General features: G+C 41.6%; 1 protein-coding gene and 1 long non-coding RNA gene across 4 annotated transcripts in view; both read right to left on the reverse strand.

Annotated features, from left to right (window-relative positions):
• Positions 1 to 4,118: 4,118 nt before the first annotated feature.
• Positions 4,119 to 19,002, reverse strand: part of LOC126292285 (WD repeat domain-containing protein 83-like) — a 73,042-nt gene continuing 58,158 nt past the window's right edge. The window contains exons 6-7 of one of the 3 annotated variants that reach the window (XR_007552079.1): positions 10,889 to 15,024; positions 4,119 to 6,430 (exon numbers count right to left, since the gene is read on the reverse strand). Coding sequence is in view for 1 of the 3 variants with exons in the window: in XM_049986201.1 (XP_049842158.1) it covers positions 14,745 to 15,024 (280 nt within the window). In the remaining 2 variants the exon portion in view is untranslated. Of the gene's footprint in view, positions 15,025 to 19,002 lie in introns of all 3 variants that reach the window. The other 2 variants (XR_007552078.1, XM_049986201.1) reach the window with 2 other exon arrangements.
• LOC126292287 (uncharacterized) lies at positions 17,700 to 18,578 on the reverse strand. Its single transcript, XR_007552080.1, has 3 exons — positions 18,352 to 18,578; positions 18,083 to 18,193; positions 17,700 to 17,904 (listed from the first exon to the last, which is right to left on the reverse strand). It is a non-coding gene; the product is annotated as an uncharacterized LOC126292287 (long non-coding RNA).

The raw sequence follows: 19,002 nt of genomic DNA on the forward strand, positions 1-19,002 counted from the left end.
GCATGTTCTTTACCCCCATTACCTACTTAAGCAGAGGTTGCTACTCACTTAAGCCAGGCCTCAGCACCTTGTCCACAGATGACAGAGGCCATATATACACTATGTGATCAAAAGTATCTGGATACCTGGCTGAAAATGGCTTGCAAGTTCGTGGCGCCCTCCATCGGTAATTCTGCAATTCAATACGGTGTTGGCCCCCACACTTAGCCTTGATGAAAGCTTCCACTCTCGCAGGCATATGTTCAATCAGGTTCTGGAAGGTTTCTTGGGGAATGGCAGCCCATTCTTCATGGAGTGCTGCACTGAGGAAATATATCAATGTCGGTCAGTGTGGCCTGGCACGAAGTCGGTGTGCCAAAACATCCCAAAGGTGTTCTATAGGATTCGGGTCAGGACTCTGTGCAGACCAGTCCATTACAGGGATGTTATTGTCATGTAACACTCCGCCACAGGCTGTGAATTATGAACAGGTGCTCGATCGTGTTGAAAGATGCAATTGCCATCTCCAAATTGCTCTTCAACAGTGGGAAGCAAGAAGGTGCTTAAGACATCAATGTAGGCCTGTGCTGTGATAGTGCCACGCAAAACAAGGGGTGCAAGCCTTCTCCATGAAAAACACGACGATGCCACATCATCACCGCCTCCCAATTTTACTGTTGGCACTACACACGCTGGCAGGTGACGTTCACTGGGCATTCGCCATACCAATTGGATCGACACATTGTGTACAAGTGAGGCGGCGTTTGGCATTTACCGGCATGATGTGTGGCTTATGCGCAGCTGCTCAACCATGAAATCCAAGTTTTCTCACTTCCCACCTAACTGTCATAGTACTTGCACTGGATCCTGATGAAGTTCGGAATTCCTGTGTGATGGTCTGGATAGATGTCTGCCTATTACACATTACGACCCTCTTCAACTGTCGACAGTCTCTGTCAGCAGTCAACAGACGAGGTCAGCCTGTACACTTTCGTGCAATACGTGTCCCTTCACGTTTCCACTTCACTATTACATTGGAATCAATGGACCTAGGGATGTTTAGGTGTGCATTTGGACGTATGACACAAATGGCACCCAATCACCTGCCCACATATGCAGCCTATGAGTTCCGAGGAGTGCCCCATTCTGCTCTCTCACGATGTGTAATGATTACTGAGGTTGCTGATATGGAGTGCTTGGCAGTAGGTGACAGCACAATGCACCTAATATGAAAAACCTATGTTTTTGGGGGTGTCTGGATACTTTTGATCACATAGTGTATGTGATGTGAGTTGTGCATGCATGAATTTGAAGAAGACTATGTCCTATAAGTTAGTCTACTTTTAAATGATTTTCAGGTGTTAATGCTGTCACCTTGATACCACATTTCAGTAAATTCCACCCAACGCTACTACGAACGTGTCACACCATGGGAATGTCGTCACACCTCCCCTTACCCAAATCTCACCCATTCTCTTGATGCTTCTGGGATGGAAGAAACAAGCGTGATTCCAAGCATTGAAATCATGCGGTTTTCTCCGGGTGGTTAGAGAGAAACATTTCGAACCGACTGACGTTTAGAATCGACACGAAGATGCCGCCAGAGATGTCACAAAGATCGTAAATGAAATTACCCCCTCCCTTGTAGTGCTCATTTTCACCCATTTCATCGTCAAAAACGACAATTTGCAGGCCAATGTGCAATTGACAAGCTTTGACACTGTTGCACCCCATTGGCGATTCATTTTTTCGCAGTGTAGCGTGACCGCAATTTTTGCTCTGGTATATATAGGGTGTAACTACTAGGAGCTGTTTAAAACAACTGACGACATTTTGAACGTACTCCTTCGTGTTTCGTTCCCTGCTGTTGTGTGTGCATGGAGAGATGGGACACCTTCATGCTTGTACATGAACTCAATGCCTCCTCTCTGTAAACCCCTCCCCATCTCCAGATCTTTAAAGAATAAAATTCCGGTGTATAAAACAGCTTCAAAAGTCTGATTATTTTACAAATGAGATAAGGTGTTAAATAATTAACAAAAAACACAGAAATCATTTTGGTCTGAAGATGTAAAACTCTAATTATGAAAGAGATAGGTGCTACTCAACGTACAGCCGAGTTGCTGAGTTGAAGGTAGCCATGACAGAAAGACTGTCAGAAAATGAACTTTCGGCCAACAAGGCCTTCATCAGAGATGAAAACCACACACACACACACACACACACACACACACACACACACACACACACACGCATCTCAGTCTTTGGCTGCTGAGGTCACACTGTGAGCAGCAGTGCATGATGGGAGATGCAACAGGATATATTGCAGGGAGAGTTCCCACCTGTGTGATCAAGAACAGCTGGTGTTGCTGGGAAGGAGACAGATGACACAGGCTACGAAGAGGCCACTGAAATGAAAAAACGCTGTGTTGGGTGGCACTCTCAGCAAAAGGGGGTGGCTCAGCTGTTTCTTGGCCATTTGTCGGTGTTCATGTGGACAGACAGTCTGTTTGTTGTCATACCCATGCAGAACGCAGCACAGTGGTTGCAGCTTAGCTTGTAGATCACATGACTGGTTTCACAGGTACCCCTGTACAGTGAGTAGATGGGTTAGGTGATGTTTGTGATTAGACTGAAGTAAGTGGTGGTGGGAGGACGTATGGGACATGTCTTGTATCTAGGTCTATTACAGGGGTATGAGCCATGAGGCGAGATATTGGGAACAGGAGTTGTGTAGGGATGGACAAGGATATTGTGTAGGTTCAGTGGGTGGCAGAAAAGCACTGTGGAAGGGGGTGGGAAGGGTAGTGGGTAGGACATTCCCCATTTCATGGCATAATGAGGAGAGGTAGTCAAAACTCTGGCAGAGAATGTGATTCAGTTGCTCCTGTCCTCGGTACTACTAAATCACAAGGGGACTGCCCCTCTGTGGCTGAACAGAGGGACTTTAGAAGGTGGTGGGTGACTGAAGGGATATGGCGTAGGAGGTCTGTTTTTGTATAAGGTTGGGAGGGTAATTACAGTCTACGAAGGCCTCAGTGAGACACTCGGTATATTTTGAGAGAGACCACTTGTCACTACAGATGCAACGGGCCATGGGGGAGGCGGGGGCTAGGCTGTATGAAGGGACTTCTTGGTATGGAATAGGTGCCAGCTGTTGATGTAGAGGTATTGCTGGTGGTTGATAGGTTTGATATGGTCAGAGGTATTGATGTAGCCATCTTTGAGGTGTCGGTCAGCATCTAGGAAGGTGGCTTGTTGAGTGGGGGAGGACCACTCATTTTCGTTCTTCCATATTTGCAATTTAAAAACTGGGTTGTTTTGTAAATCAGCCTTATGCAAACACAATTAGTTTATTTTGATATTTACCCAGACATGTTTCAACACCAATGTGTCATCTTCTGTGGGTCAAATTTTTATTTCTGTGAATTACAATATCACACTTGTAATAATTTAACTGCTGTAGGCCTAAGAAATACAATATTTGCAATTTGCTTCATTTTGTTTGTAAACTCACCTTAAAATTACATCACTAACTGAACTGTATTATTATACATCGATTTTAGTGCTCATTTTCGTCAATTTTTTGACAGCATGTCATCTGCAATCACCCACGAAGAAAATTATTGAGTATTTGTGGAGAGCTGTTTCAAGGGTAGAGGTTATGTATGTTTCTGTACTTACATTTTCCGTCCTGTTTCGTGTCCCTGGTTGGTGTCTCAATCAGCTGCTGTTTAGTGCATTACTGTCATTCAGTTTTTCACAAATTTGTGCTCACTATTTCACCTCACATGCACTTGCACAAAATGTGGCGAAATGTGATCTTTGTTATGTTTTTTGGGGGAGTCATCTTTGTACAGTTCATTGAGTGTTTCATACAGTGTTTTGTTGCACAGTGTTGTATTTTCATTCAGGACTCTTTTTCCCTGTATTATTGCTTTTTGTATGTGGTAGTTCTCCCCTATTACGAGTTTTTGATAGAGACTGTTGCTTTCTCTAAGGATCTTAAGATCAGTCTCCATGTTTTTTGGGTGGTGGTTTTCTTGTATTAGATGGACTGCAAAAGTGGAGTGTCACTTCTTAGGGCTCTAAGGCGTTCACCTCCCCCGCCAGGGAAGTTGGCATTACTCCTCAGAGTAGCGTCAATTTTGACTTTTTTTTATTTTCCTTTTGATTACGTGCTTTACAGATTTTGCATTGGTTTGTTACATCAGCTCTTGACATGTTATATTTTCATTACACACTTGGTAAACTTAGGTAAAAAACAATTACATTATACATGGATAACATCCAGTTTTCATTAAACATTGATACATACAATTACATTGCAAATGCAACTTCATTAAGCATGAACAAGAACACTAAACACTCATACAGTGACATTACACATTTCATAAGACAACTAATTTAATGTTTTAAAATTACACTTTTGGTATACATATTTTTATCATTTACTGTTATTTAACGTCTGCTTATGAACAAGACTGCCTCTTCTTGGCCTTTTCCACACTTTTCATAAATTATTACATCTTCAGTCCCTTTATTACTTTGTCTTCTAGTAAAACAAGTTTCTGGGTACTGGTTCAGAATGGTATTTCTTAAGCATACTTTATCACAACAATCATGATCTTCAAAATATTTCCATATGCTTCTAAAACACCCTTTGCAATATCTGCATAGTTTACAACAGCACGTTATTAAAATAAGGATAATTATTGCTACCGACACGTTCGTGGTTATGGAATAGTGTGTGAAATACCAGGAATAGTTCAATTCTTTCTCCTGTATATCTGCCATTCTCTGGATATCATCCAATCTTTTTCCTGCAATTTTTAAATTGTCCAACTGCGTTACTACGTGATCCAATGGTAAAACTAATGTTAACATTGAGACATTTCGCTTTTCTTCATTTACAACGCAACAATCAAATTCTAGATTAATCTGCAGTATTATGTCTTCCTTTGTTACATTACTGTGAATTACTCTGTCTGTATGAACACACTGGTTCCATATCCCTTACATTTACTATAAAAAATTATTTTTCCTACCCCTTTCATTATTAGGTCCTTTGGTGGTTCCTTTCCACATAGTACCATTAGACCTTCTTCCTTAGGAGCTACATATAGCCATTCACTGGTATTTAGATGTGTTCAAAGGCTCTGATTCAGTGTGACCACTTTTTGCACACAATCTTCTGGAATGTTTCTCACCAGTTGCACCAACTTGGCTTCACACTCTTCATGGTCAAATGTTAATAGGAAGGCAAATGACTGTCTGCACAGTCACCTATTCTTACTTAGTTCTTTGCATTTTAGTTTGACCACAGAAAATTTCGCTTATTGCCATTTGGATTCATCTATTAGTAAGAATTCTTTTTCTGGCTGTATGTACATGTAACTCCCTTTCATCTCTGGGATCTCTTTAGGTAATCGGAGTACTTTACACAGCTTAAAATTATTGTTATCTATCAAGGGAATGTTAATTACATATCCTAATATGCTGCCCGAGATGAAAACATCTAAATCAATTATTCTTAGTAACAGGTAACCTGAGGATTCAGCTAGAGGAACAGGAAACTTTACATCTTTTAGTTCATCCTGTATTAAACTTAAGAACTTTACAATCTGGACTGGGTTAATGATGTGAGGCTGCAGTATCCCCTTTTTCGCATTTACAATAGTGTTCATCATTTGTTCGTATTCTTCCTCAATTTGACCAAACACTGGCATTAATTGTAATACCTGTTCTGTCACTGCGGCAAAGGACACTACACATTTAAAACCCATGTCTGTTTCCTTCACATATTCTCTCATGAATCGCTCTAATCTTTGCATGTCTGTTTTTAGAACTTGTTCTTTTTATTCTAACGTATACACTGTCCTGTTCACTTCTGCCAATGTGGCCCTTACCACTGCCACTTGTTTCTTTGTTAACCTCTGTGACACTTCTGAATTTCTCTCCATAGTGTCTATTCTTTCTTTATAGTGTGCTGTACCTGCTTTGTCTAATGTTCCAAACAGTATGTTTCTTACTTATCCAACAGAGTTGAATACTCCTCTCTTCCTTCTAGTTTTCTGTTAGGTCAGCTGTTGTACTAATTGTTGCAGACCTGTGATCTTTTCCATGTGATGTGTTACTTGTTGATCTAGTAACCTACACTCTATTAATCCTACATTTATTTGCTTTAATGTCCCTCGGCATCTTTGTACCGTTGTTCTAACATACCTTTCGGCCTTCTGAAACCTCTCTGTTATTGCATCTAGATTCACATACGTAACATTTCTCCATGCAGTACTATATATTTCTACTTGTCCTACGTTATCATAGTACAATCCTGAGGAGCTCGGAAACTGTGTCACTTGAAAATCATTCATTGCATACTCCGATGCAGTGATGTTGTATGTGGCTACCACTATGATAAGTTGCACAACTTTCCACTTGAGTGTTATACCTGAAATTTAAAAGAACGGTTTCAACCTATTGGCATGTACTTTTGTTTTCTTATTTCTATTAATTTTTATTACTACATTAGGACCTTCCACTTTCAATACTTCAAATGGACCTCTCCATTGCAAATCTAATTTCCGGGATCTACCAAGTGTCACCGACTCATCGTGCAGTAACACTGCACACTGGGATACTTTTTCTCTTGATTCTGCATCATGTCTTATTGTCCTTTACTGATTTTCCTACTCCTTATAATCGTCGAGTCTCCAGCCACTACGTGGGCTTCCTGCATTCTCGCTCTTAGCCTATTTACATACGATTCATAATCGTAGCTTACTGTTGTGTTTCATGCTGCAGTATTCCTGGTATGTTGACCTTTCTTCCATACAATAGCTTGAATGGTGTGTAACCTGTGCTGCTGTGTGGTGTAGTGTGGAACACAAAAATTGCATACAGCACCCATTTGTCTCAAGAATTTTGATTGCCTGTTACAAAGTGTCTGAGATACTCTACAAGTATTCTATGACCTTTTTCTAGTGCACCATTTGATTCTGGGTGCTAAGCTGTAGTATGTATGTGCTTACCCTCAACAATTTACACACACTTTTAAAAACGTCACTCAGAAAATTTGAACCCTGATCCGTTAACAAGACTGATGGAGTTCCAAAAATGCTTCAGCTACTGTTTTGGTATCTTGTTTTTCAATTGGAATTGCTAACGTAAATTTACTTAAATCATCCTAAAATGTTAACAAGTACCTTTTGCCTGTACTGTATACATCTAGAGGACCGACTATATCCATCACGCATTTTTCAAATACTGTATCTGCTGTATCTGTAATCTCTAAGGGCATCCTTGTTTTCATCTGTGTGTTTTTACTCTTTTACATGATAGACATTTCCGAATGTAACTTTCAATATCCTGTTTCATCCCGTGCCACTGCCTGTAAGCCTTCATTCTTATTAGTGTCCTGTGCATTCCCTGGTGCCCTCCCAAGGGATTATCATGCATCTCTTTCAGCATGTTCTCCTTTTCCTCAGGACTAATTTCCTCTTCTATTTCAGCCGACACTTGTGCTTGCCGCACCTTTACGTAATTTTGTTCCCCTCTTGCTTGTGCTACAGAGATCTTCTCATCTCCATACTCTGCTTCGCATCTAACTCTTCATTCCCTTCATGCCTTATTCTGCTTAGCGCGTCCACATTATTATTTAGCTTTCCTGGTTTGTATATTACATTGTATTTGTATTCTTCGAGCTTCAGTTTCCACTTCAGCAGTCTCGAAGTCGGATCTTTGACACTAAATATCGACGTTAGTGGTTTATGGTCCGTCATTACAGTAAACTTTCGGTCATATACATATGGTCTGAACTGTTTTACCATGTACACTATATCCAACAATTCCTTTTCCATTGTGCTATAGTTCAATTCTACCTTGTTCTGTGCTTTGGATGCATATGAAATGGGCAAGTCTTCACCAACCTTTTTTCCTTGCAATAACACGGCGCCCAAGGCTTCGTTACTCGCGTTCATTGTGATGATAAATTGTTTCGTAAAATCAAGGTACTTAAGTAGTGGAGAGTTTATCAGTTTCTCCTTCAGCTCCTCAAACGCATTGTTCTGTCATTTTCTCCATTTGTACTCCATTCCTTCCTTTAAGAGCTCATGGAAAGGTTTTGAAATTTTGCTGAAGTTTGCAATGAAACAGCAGTAATAACCTATTAATCCGAGAAACCCATTTAATTCTTTGGTTGTTCACAGTTGTGGGAAGAACTTCACCTTCTCCACCTTTGCCATATCCATTGATATCCCTTTGTCAGTAATACAGTGACCTACAAAGATTACTTCCTTTTTCAGGAATTCATACTTGTCAGGGTGCAGCATCAAATTGTGCTCTCGCAACCCGTCAAATATTTCCCTGAGCTTTTTGTTATGCTCCTGCAGGTTTTTCCCATAGCGTACTATGTCATCTAACATACAAAACATTTCACACCTTGCAAACCTGCCAAGACTGCATTCATCAGTCTCTGGAAACATCCTGGGGCTCCCTTCAGTCCCATTGGTATTATTCTGTATTTGTAATGTTGATAATTTCAGCTGAATGCAGTTTTCTCTCTGTCCTCCTAATCCATCAAAATTTGATGGTATCCGCTTGTGAGGTCAAGCGTTGAGAAGTACTTAGCTTGCCCTAATTGGTCCAGAATATCGGAGATATTCGGTAGTGGAAATGCATCGCCTAAAGTGATGTCATTTAATTATCTGTAGTCCATTACGATTCTCCATTTCTGCTTGCCACTGGTGTTGAACTTCTTAGGAACCAATAGTAACAGTGTGTTCCAGGCACTCTTACTTTTGACAATAATGTCATCTTTCAACATCTGCTCTATCTGCTCCTTTAGCACTTCATTTTGTGGTTCAGGGATCCTATACGGTCTAACATTTACTGCCTTCCCCGCATGTTCATGTGCAATTGGTATTCTGTATTTCACTGTGGAAGTATGGGACGATTTGTCACCTGGTAAATGAAATACATCTCTGTACTCCGTGCAAACCTCTATACAGCACCTTTCTCTTCAGCATTCAAGTGATCCACTCTTAATTGCCTTCGCAACACACTATCATGACTTTCCGTCTTTCCTACGACATCCATGCCACCTTTTACTTAGCATATTTTTACGAGTCTTTCTAATTCTTCCGTCACTAACCTGATGTTTCCTAACTGAACTCTGTCCTCTGACAAGTTCAATGCACTCACTATGCATTTACCCTTTCACACTTTTGTTAAAGGTCCAGGTACATGCACCCCCTGTGCAATCTACTGCCTTGGAATAATCATCTCTTTTTTGATTCCCCGTGGTACATTTCCATCCACCTTCAATAACATTATTCCTTCCTCTCGGGGCCCTATTTCCCCACCTACTTCTGAATCCTGTGTAATCTAGCTTGACTCTATGCTCTATCAATAAATTTCTGCCCATCAATCCATCACATGGAATATCTAATCCTCTCCCATACACGTGTAATTTCTGTCCTACTTTTTCTGTACCGTTCACATTTAAGTGTGTCTGTACTGTGCCTATTGTACTGATGGCTTCACTGGCCTTTTAGCCGAAGCCTTTCTGCTTCATTAATTCTAAGTGCACTTTTTATCGGGATACTTGTTCTCTTGAGCAAACACAACTGTGCTTGTGTGTCTATCAATAACTTCAAATACCTCTTTAACTCCATGCAATACAATACTAAAACATTATTCTCTGTTTCACAGTCGATTACCCTAACTGTTGGTTTACCTATCGCAACAAGGCTCGACTGCCGCCTCTTAGTTTCCCTGAACCACTTTGCCAGTTTTACTAGATACTGGCACTCTGCCTTTTCCCCAGGCATGTCAGGACCCTTCATGACAATCTTTAGCATAGTGGCCCTGCCACTTACACTTGAAGCAGGCTACGTCTTTCATCCTTTTACATGGGACTCTACAGTTCCCTGGTAAAATACATTGTGGACATCTCCACTCCCGTAATCCTCCATCGGTTTCTCTATGGTTTCCTCGGAAGTCTCTTACATCTATCGGATGAACCTCCCTTAACCTCACCCGATATTCTGTGTCTGTGTGCCCCAGCTTGTCGCACCCACAGCAAAAGTTTGTGAATTCTTTACCCGTCATTGCCCGTACTCTACCCTCAGGCGTATTCTTTCTGCACATACTTGCAATATGACCTCTCAACCGGCATGTGAAACATTTCAATTCTTTAATCTCTGTTGCATTCTTCACCGTTTCCTTTCCACAGTTAAAGATTGCCCTCGGGGCTAGTCCCCGGTCTTTCATGGACAGTATTGTGCTTTCCTCTGGCAGGGCTAACTCCACACCTGCTGCCAACGTAATTTCATCACCTCTACTTCTCGCTATTGTTTGGATTCTATCACTGCTTACACTGTGTATAAAGCAGGCTCTTCACAGCAAATCAACCAGTTCTATTGTGCCTTTTAAATTATCTCTAGCCGTGACTCTGTTTACTGCCTCCCTAAAATCTCTCTGCACTTCGTCAATTCGACTTGCCCACATCGCTATTGGCTCTCCCTGTCCCTGTCTCGCTTGTCTATGGCATGCTTACTCGCATAGTTTTCTTCTAAACCACATTTCACTTCTTGCTATGTACCTGTGCATTCATGCATTTGCAATCTCAATCTAGTCTCACCAGTTATCTTTCCTTTAACAAATTTCAATAATGTTTCAGGTTGCTCTGACTTTACAAGCTCAAATGCCGCATCCACATTCTCAATACATTCTCTGAGATCCCTTTTATTCCCTTTGAACACTTTCAACACAATACACAATGCTTCCTTAACTGACATTTTACTGCTACTAGAGGACGACAGAACTTCGTTAGTCTGGGGCATCTTACCAACTTAACTATATTCAAAATTTAAAGCTACAATATTCTTAATACAAAATTTATAAGTACCGCTTCTCTTGTGGTGCGTCGTCGGCCTGTTGATCCACGTTGTCCCATGCTGTGCACTGTCTTTGTGCCCATGCTGCTGTGATGCATCGGCTGCCGCTCTGCTGCACTTTGCCGACCCCATTGCTCGCCTTGGCTGCCGCTGCTACGGCTGCTTCTGCGTCTGCTGCAGCTCTGCCCGGACCCTCGGTCTCAAACCGCTGGCTGCTATGGCACCCCTGTGCCTCGTCACTCTGCGTCTTTCTGCCACTGTCCTGCATTGCCCTGCACCTGTGAGGACTACATTTCTGGCCTCTGCCGTAGTGGGGCTACTAACGCTGAAAGTTGCAAGCCGCCACAACTTCTTGCAGGTTGCCACAGTCGGTGTAGCAAATTCTACTGTCCCGTACCTCCTAAATGTCTATGTGCCTTTGTGGTACCCCATACCTGGCACCAAAAGTTTTATTTATGTTGCATCCCAAGTGTGGGGTTTGCTGGCGACTGAGCAACACGGTTCATGAAAGGGATTCAGCCGGTTGACCTTAGTTTGAGGGAGACTTTTGATCTGGCTAAGATGTTGAAATCCCTGGTGTGAAGATACAAGGCTAGGAAGTGGGTGGAAATAAACTCTTCTGAACATTACACAAGTTCTAGTTTATTCAGAAAGAATACAGATCACCCTAACTGTGTTGGTGACTGTACCCACGGAATGGCCAAGTCTTTCACAGAGACGGCGACTAACTACCACCATTCCGACTACCTGATAGTAGCTCTTCAGTGAAACTGCTGCCCACATTAGCGCCCTACACCAGAGTCCCGCGGCCACTGCCTAAACACACATCGGCGACTACTTCCGGCTGCCTGCCTACAGCCTGTTCCTCACCCCAAGTTGCTGGTATCCACACTGATTACTGTCGTTACCAGGAGCCTAACCTCGAGAGCCCCAGAGCGGCGTGCTCCCGAGTTTTGTTAGCTTTCCCCCTTCGATCCTGCCAGTGCTTGGCAGGTGAGTGCACTTGTCCTTGTTTGGTATTCTTTAAGTATTAATTTCATTATTTTCCTTCAGAAGCTGTGTGGAGGGGTGGAGGTGCCTCTCCCTATATGGTCACGCACTGTGTCCTGAGGCCCTCATTGGCTCCTCATGATGTAGTGCTATCTCCACCAAGGGCCCTCTTTCTTTCTCTCTCTGCTTCCACACTTCTCTCTCTAACCAAAAGTGCCCTCTGTTCATACTCAAAATCGACTGCTTATCACAGGTCCCCTACACAGAGCTTCTTTTGTCTCTTTATAATCTGGAGTCTGTTTACTTTCTTACTAAGCACAGCTGCCCGACAGTTAGGACTTCCGCCTCGGCTATCCAGCTGGGTTTTGTTTCTTTATGACCCCTCTGCCACACCCAGCACCCAGCTTTACATTTTAACTCGCCTGAGAACGACTGTAATTTATACTTGGCTTTTTCCTGCACTTACAACAGTGTTCTGTGTGGAGGCTTACATCTGTGTACTGCTCGTGAACTGTACTTGACATGTAGTGAGCAGGGATGAAGAGAGAGCGCACAGGGTCTGCTGTGGAGACAGGTGGGGAATAAGCTCTGCCTCCGAGTAACATAAGCAAGCAATATGTCAGCACAAACCTGTGTTTAGAGCTGCCACAAAAGCAGCAACACACAAAACAGAGGTAATGATCGATTAAATACTTCATGTTATCGAAACTGAGATCATTGTTTGTACTGACATATTAAAGAAAGACATTTATTGAAGAAAATTATGTATCAGTTGTCGAAATAAATGTGAAGTTAGACGCAGATAGAAGTACAACTAACAAAACAACTTACTGTTTTTTGAAATTCACTGGATAGCACACATTTTAACAAAACATTAGTAACTTAAAACATGAACAAAGAAATAAAACTAGAATGAAGAACTCTAGTTCTTTGAAGCTCTGGCACACTTAACAGTTTTATTCTTGCCTGTGTGTGTGTTCTCATACTTGTCACTAGTGTCTGAAGTGACAATGTTGACAGTAAGGCTACATCCATTACATCGCCGTGTCTCCAGTGCTCCTTCTTGAGCTGTTATGCCTTTCTGCAACACTCTTTCCAGTCCTCCTCAGTAACAATGTGAAAGCAACCACCTGCAGGATTGAAAATATTTGCAGGAAACATTTCACTTGTAATGTTGTGCTTTATTCACACTAAAGTCAAAACTGTATGGCAGCATAAGAATTACTTTGTGGCACTTACTTGTTGTGTACTCATTATATTTTTCTCTTCTCTTGTTGGCAGTTTCCTATGACATTTCATGGGTGGTTTGTTAACTTGCCTGTTTTGATAAGGAGCTTTGTTCATGATTATTATGGACAGGGGAGGAATACTTGGAGGCACAAGCTCATCCAACTATTTTTCAAAATTAGCCGAATTCGTCTGCCCTCGGTAGTATTCCAGGGTTGATTTGGCGCAAAACTTTAGCTGTGCTTGTCTAATGAATCCTGTTTTAGAATCCACACTTTCATCTATTAGTCTTTTGGAGATGCTTCCCCACACAGTAATAACCACATCGTTCTTTTGTCAGCATTTACCACACTGAGTTACTGTCCATCCAGGATTCGTCCAAATAAAACATTTCTATGCCAGCTTTCCTAATATTTTTCATTTCCATGAACAACTAGGGATGCCAGTGTTCAATAAAGTTATCTTTTTTTCAACCTTTCTCAATCCAACATTTGGGTCAGGGAGATGGTAATCCATTTCCAGTCCATTTTCTGTTGAAGAACTGGCATGAAATTTATGCACAGTGGGCATTACGTTTTGCATATTACAGAACTCTTCCATTGTGAGCCTGATGACACATTTGTTGCAACAACTGTGACACTTTCCCTGCTATGTGTTCTGAGATGAAGGGAACAAAAAGAGATTTTAGGAACTGAAACTGCATTCAAAAATGAACCTTTACAAAAATGGGTCAAAATGTACTACTAGTCATTGTATGCATCTGTCATTCTATGCGAAGTGCTGTGCCAGTATCAAGAGGACACATTTTAATGTAATTAGGATCATATGCAGAGCTGTTTCAAATTACTCTTTAATTGACCTGTAACTGAAATTAACTGCTTCTTGCCAGGAATTCTTGCAGATACATCTGGGTGATTCCTGCACACTCACAAATTACAGCAACACTACACAGACTCTCGCAAGTCTAAGTCATCGCTCTGAGGGAAGACTGCAAGAGGTAACAGTTCTTTTTCAGTTTTCTCAGCATCACATCACTTCACAATTTTCAACACCATTTTCCTGAACTGCTCCTGATAAGTGGCTTCCTTTTCCATACTTCAGTAGAAGGAACACCAGCAATAGGCCACCAACTAACTCAATCATCATTTTCCAAAAAATCACAAAAAATAGCTTAACAACACACAGACAGTGGCACCACAGCTCAGAAAAAAAGAAGACAACGCAGTCAACACCGGCTAACAGTACTCTGCACAGCTGACAATGAACACCTGCAGATCGCTAAAGCACAAAGTCTCTCCACTGCTAGTGGACAGAACTGGGCAGTCCATGTGCCATATTATAGTTCTCAGTTCACACACAATATGTCACACTTTCAATAAATAAATGGATATTCTTGTCATTTCCACAAAATCAACATTAGTATTTTAATGTGTGAAAATTATTTTATTAAGTGGTAATCTCAGAGTTTAATATTAATGAACTTGGTTTTGTACTCGTACAGTGCTGCCATCAACACTGATTTTGACACTGAGAAACCCGATGCTAGGTACTCAGTTAAATATTAAACATTTATGTACAGGGTAGTAATTAATCAGAATCAGTTTAAAACAGAAATCAGTTTAATCAAAAGTGTTGAACCCTTGCATCGGGTCACACCTCGTCTGCATCGTCTGGGCTTTCTTCTGGCCCCCACAACTTGACTGTGCCTCCAGCAGCTGACAGCAGGCCAGACCGCAGTGGGTGTGGGCTCAGGGAAGACACGACACTAGCACTGCCTTTCACCTCTCCGTGCACCAGTGTCTCCGTCAGCTTCTCACGCACTAAGTCCCAGCAGTACACGTGGCCATCGGCTGACCCGGACAGCACGTGGCGGTCCGTATTATCGACACAGCTCTCCGTCGTAAAGCCAGACACGTCGTGGCCACGGTACCTGCAACAAAATGAGTATACTGGGCATGTTCAGAACATAAGTGTACCATGACTATCGTGAGCTGTGATTTTTTTGTTTGTCGAGAGTTGGCAACACTGAGTGGTAGTGGGGAACACCTGACCAGGATGAGCATTGCAGAAGTACATAAACTCACCACGATGTGTCCAGTTGCATGAAAGATGTCGGTAAGAAATCCTAACAAGTGTGAGCCACGTGATATGATCCACTCCTTACTCGCAAAAGGAACTTTTGTCTTGAATCAAAATGGTGTATGGCAAAGGTGTCATAAACAGAATAAGTATGTTTAAGTGGAGTAAGCAATTTAGTGGACGCAGAACAAATGTTTATGCTGAACAGAAGAGAGGAAGACCTTCCTTTTTAACTGATGAGTTGGTGCAAAAATTCCAGGAAACTGTTTGCAAAGACTATCAATTGACAGTGGATGAAATTGCTGCAGTGTTTCTACACCACTCCAGAACTCTCTTATACGAGACTATCAGAGAAGCTATGGAATACCGAAAACTGTGGGGAAGGTGGGCCCCATAACAGCTGACAGAACAGCACAAGAAAAATCGGGTCAATATGGTCCACTAGCTCTTGAACAACCTGAATTGAAAGTTGAGGATTTTCTAAGCTCTACTGTGACTGGAGATGATACGTGGGTGGCTCATTACACATCTTAGATCAAAAGATAGTCATCACAATGGCATCCCACCAATTGCCCAGCTGCTAAAAAATTCTAAACAACAATTTTTGGTTGAAAAATTACGCCCTAGTGTTTGGTCAAATTTTTGTTTCAGGGGGAGACCAAAACAACACAATGATGTTGTAGAAGGCCCCCCGCCCCCCTCCCCTCCCCACGGGGAAAAAAATTCATCAAAAGGAGCATTCAAAACAAAATGAGGGAATGCTGACAAGAGGAGTGTGCTTGTTGTGTGACAACACCTGTTCTCACACAACCTTAACCACCAAGGCTCTCTTGGACTCATTTGGTTGGGATGTTTCGAACCCCCCCCCCCCCCCCCCCCCACACACACACACACACGTCTTCCCAGACTTGGCTCCCACAGATCCTCATCTTTTCAGCAAACAGAAAGCACACATAACTGGAAATAAGTATTCAGCTGACGAGCAGATGCAAAAAGAGGTTCCTAAGGAGCTGGTCGAATAGCCTGTGCCACAGCTCACCGCACGCTAGTGGTGGGAAGGAAATCGCGTATCTGTTAGGAATCACAGTGATTGAGAAGTCACAGATATCACAGTAACAGCTTAACAAAATCTAACTGCGATTTCAGTCATAGTTAGCAGTCGCAAGTAGCATTTCCCAATAAACGCTGTGTGCCATCTGTTGGCCGAATTCCATACTGCTTTCTGCGATTTCAGTGACAAATCGCAACTAAGAGTCGCAAGTAGCAACTAAAAAGCGCAGTTAACAGTGCCATCTGTTGGCCAAAGTTTGTACTACGCTCATCTCTGCGACACGCTATCGAGTCTAACTGCGATTTCCGTGACAAGTCGCAACTAAGGGTCGCAAGTAGCAACTAAAAAGCGCAGTTAGCAGTGCCATCTGTTGAGCAAAGCTCATACTATGCTATTCGCTACCGAGTCAAACTGCAATTTCCGTGACAAATCGCAACTAAGAGTCACAAGTAACAACTAAAAAGCGCAGTTAACATTCTTTTCCTAATGCCATCTGTTGAACGACGTACGTACTTCGTTATAAGAGCCTTGTGCCTCACGAGATCGGTGTGCTGTGTGTGCGTATGAAGGACTTATTTCATTAGTGGTACAAGTCCATTTTTGTTCATTTTGAAATACGGAGTCGTAAAGTTAAATGAGCGCTGAAAAATCTACAGTTGAGATACCAGAAATATTCAAGCATATGGCTTCTTGCTAGAAATGAACCTTTATTCATGTTTGTTTGGATCATTAATTTCAGAAGCATTATAGACAGAAAAGTGGAGGTAATGGACTTATTCCACTATTGAAATAAGCCCTTCACATTATATGACGACATGCACATTCAGCATCAGTTATGATTGGTCAAACACAGCTGTGACTCTGAATGTATTATATTAATAAGAAGCAACATTGCCTTTTTCTCCTGAAAATATCAAGTAACGTAACAAATGTGATTCTGCTTCCAATATGACAATTTTGGTTAATACTCCACATGTCTACAGGACTTTGCAATGTTAACACAGCAGAACTCAGACATCTGTATAAGTGTAGTGAAATGAAAACAGCATTATTGAGTCATATGAATGCCTCACTTTTATTCCGGCACAGTTCAAGACTCGGGATAAAAGTTTTGCCCCTGGTGTTCTATATGGCAACTTCACACACACGAACTTTTTGCCGACACTACAACCACCTAGATAAGTAAGCTTTTCCTGTGTTACTTTCAAGTACTGCACTTAAGCTATTCCTGATTTAACTGGAAGATCTGTACTTCCCACTTTCGTATCAACAGCCTCAAAAGGCATATTCTATACCTCGGGCTATGTTACAGGTCAGTGTCACACCAAGATTGTGGAGAAAGGGGGGGGGGGGGGGGGGGGGGGCGGCATGTCACTCTTCAACTAGTGTTTACCAGTAAATATGTGGCGGAAAATTACGGGTACAGGAAGGCTTAAGCATGTGGAAAATGAGATTTTCATTATTCAATCACTGTATTTAACATTTATTATTCCTTTAAAATCGCATAACAACTTCAATAAAACACAGTTTAATCACTCATCTGCACACTTATTTCACAATTATGTCACTTTTAAACTGCAAATCCTCTAAGAGCTGTCTTGAATCTTCATGAGTCTCTCTCAATAGCCTTGATGTGGATAGATACGTACAGCAACCAGTAATCAAGAGTCAGAACTGTGTCTGCAAAATCACAAGGATTACTAAACAATTTTTGCTGTCACTAATTACAAGCAATATAATTGACAGAGTAGATTGCTAATATTTGCTGTAATGAAAGCCACTCAAAGGGGTATATTTCACATTTGCAAGAACGATCTCACTGAAGTAATTAAGTCCGCCGAAACACTTAGAAACTAACCTCTCGTCTGACGAAAATGGTCTAAAGACACAGTGGCAATTTCTCCAGATCTGTTGACAATGATATTTTGAGTTATCAATTTACTGAGTGACAGAAATGTAGTTCGGGTACCTGTGAACATAACAATATGTTAGAATTCATTTTCTAAACACGAACTATTACGCTACTGTATGGCTACTTACATATTAAATACACTATTAATATTTTCACAGTTGTTTCTTTAATACATAATTAAAGCCAACGGAAGAACAAACGTAAAACTTACTTACCAATGACAGATTTGTTGAGATGCAATTTTCTGTGTGGGCAGATGTAACTTTTTCATACGGTGGTAAGTCGCAGAAATCGCAGAAGTCACAGAAATCGCAGAAGTCACAAAAATCGCAGAAATCGCGGAAGTAGCAGAAAAAGCAGTGGCGGAGGGATATGCGACCTACGTTCCTTAACTGCGACTCTTGACTGCGACAAATCACAGTTAAGAATAGGAGATACTGAAAAGTAGCATTCACAGAAATCATTGATATCGGAAAATCGGAGTTCAGCGCATCACTACCACACGCACTGAATGGGAAGGCAATTTTGTGGAAAAAAATAGTCAACCAGTTTATCAACAATATCCTGTAATTTTTTCAAATGTACTTTTTTAAAAATATATATATAATAATCTAGTACACTTGCTTTCTGAAGACGCCTCGTAAACAACTGCACAGACAGCACAGAGTTTCACAAATATGGCTTTTCTTTTTCTACTTATCTTTCTTCTTTTTTGTTTAGCAATAGTGGAAATTCCTGGATAGACAATATGCAAAATAAGGATAACACAATGACTCACCTATAGCAGTCTGATGTGTGGCACATACGCTCACCCACACATACACACCCAAATACATATCACCCCAGCTGAGGCAGCCATAATAAAA

This window comes from Schistocerca gregaria, chromosome 9 (genome assembly GCF_023897955.1).
Source record: "Schistocerca gregaria isolate iqSchGreg1 chromosome 9, iqSchGreg1.2, whole genome shotgun sequence".
In the NCBI taxonomy this organism is placed as follows: domain Eukaryota; kingdom Metazoa; phylum Arthropoda; class Insecta; order Orthoptera; family Acrididae; genus Schistocerca; species Schistocerca gregaria.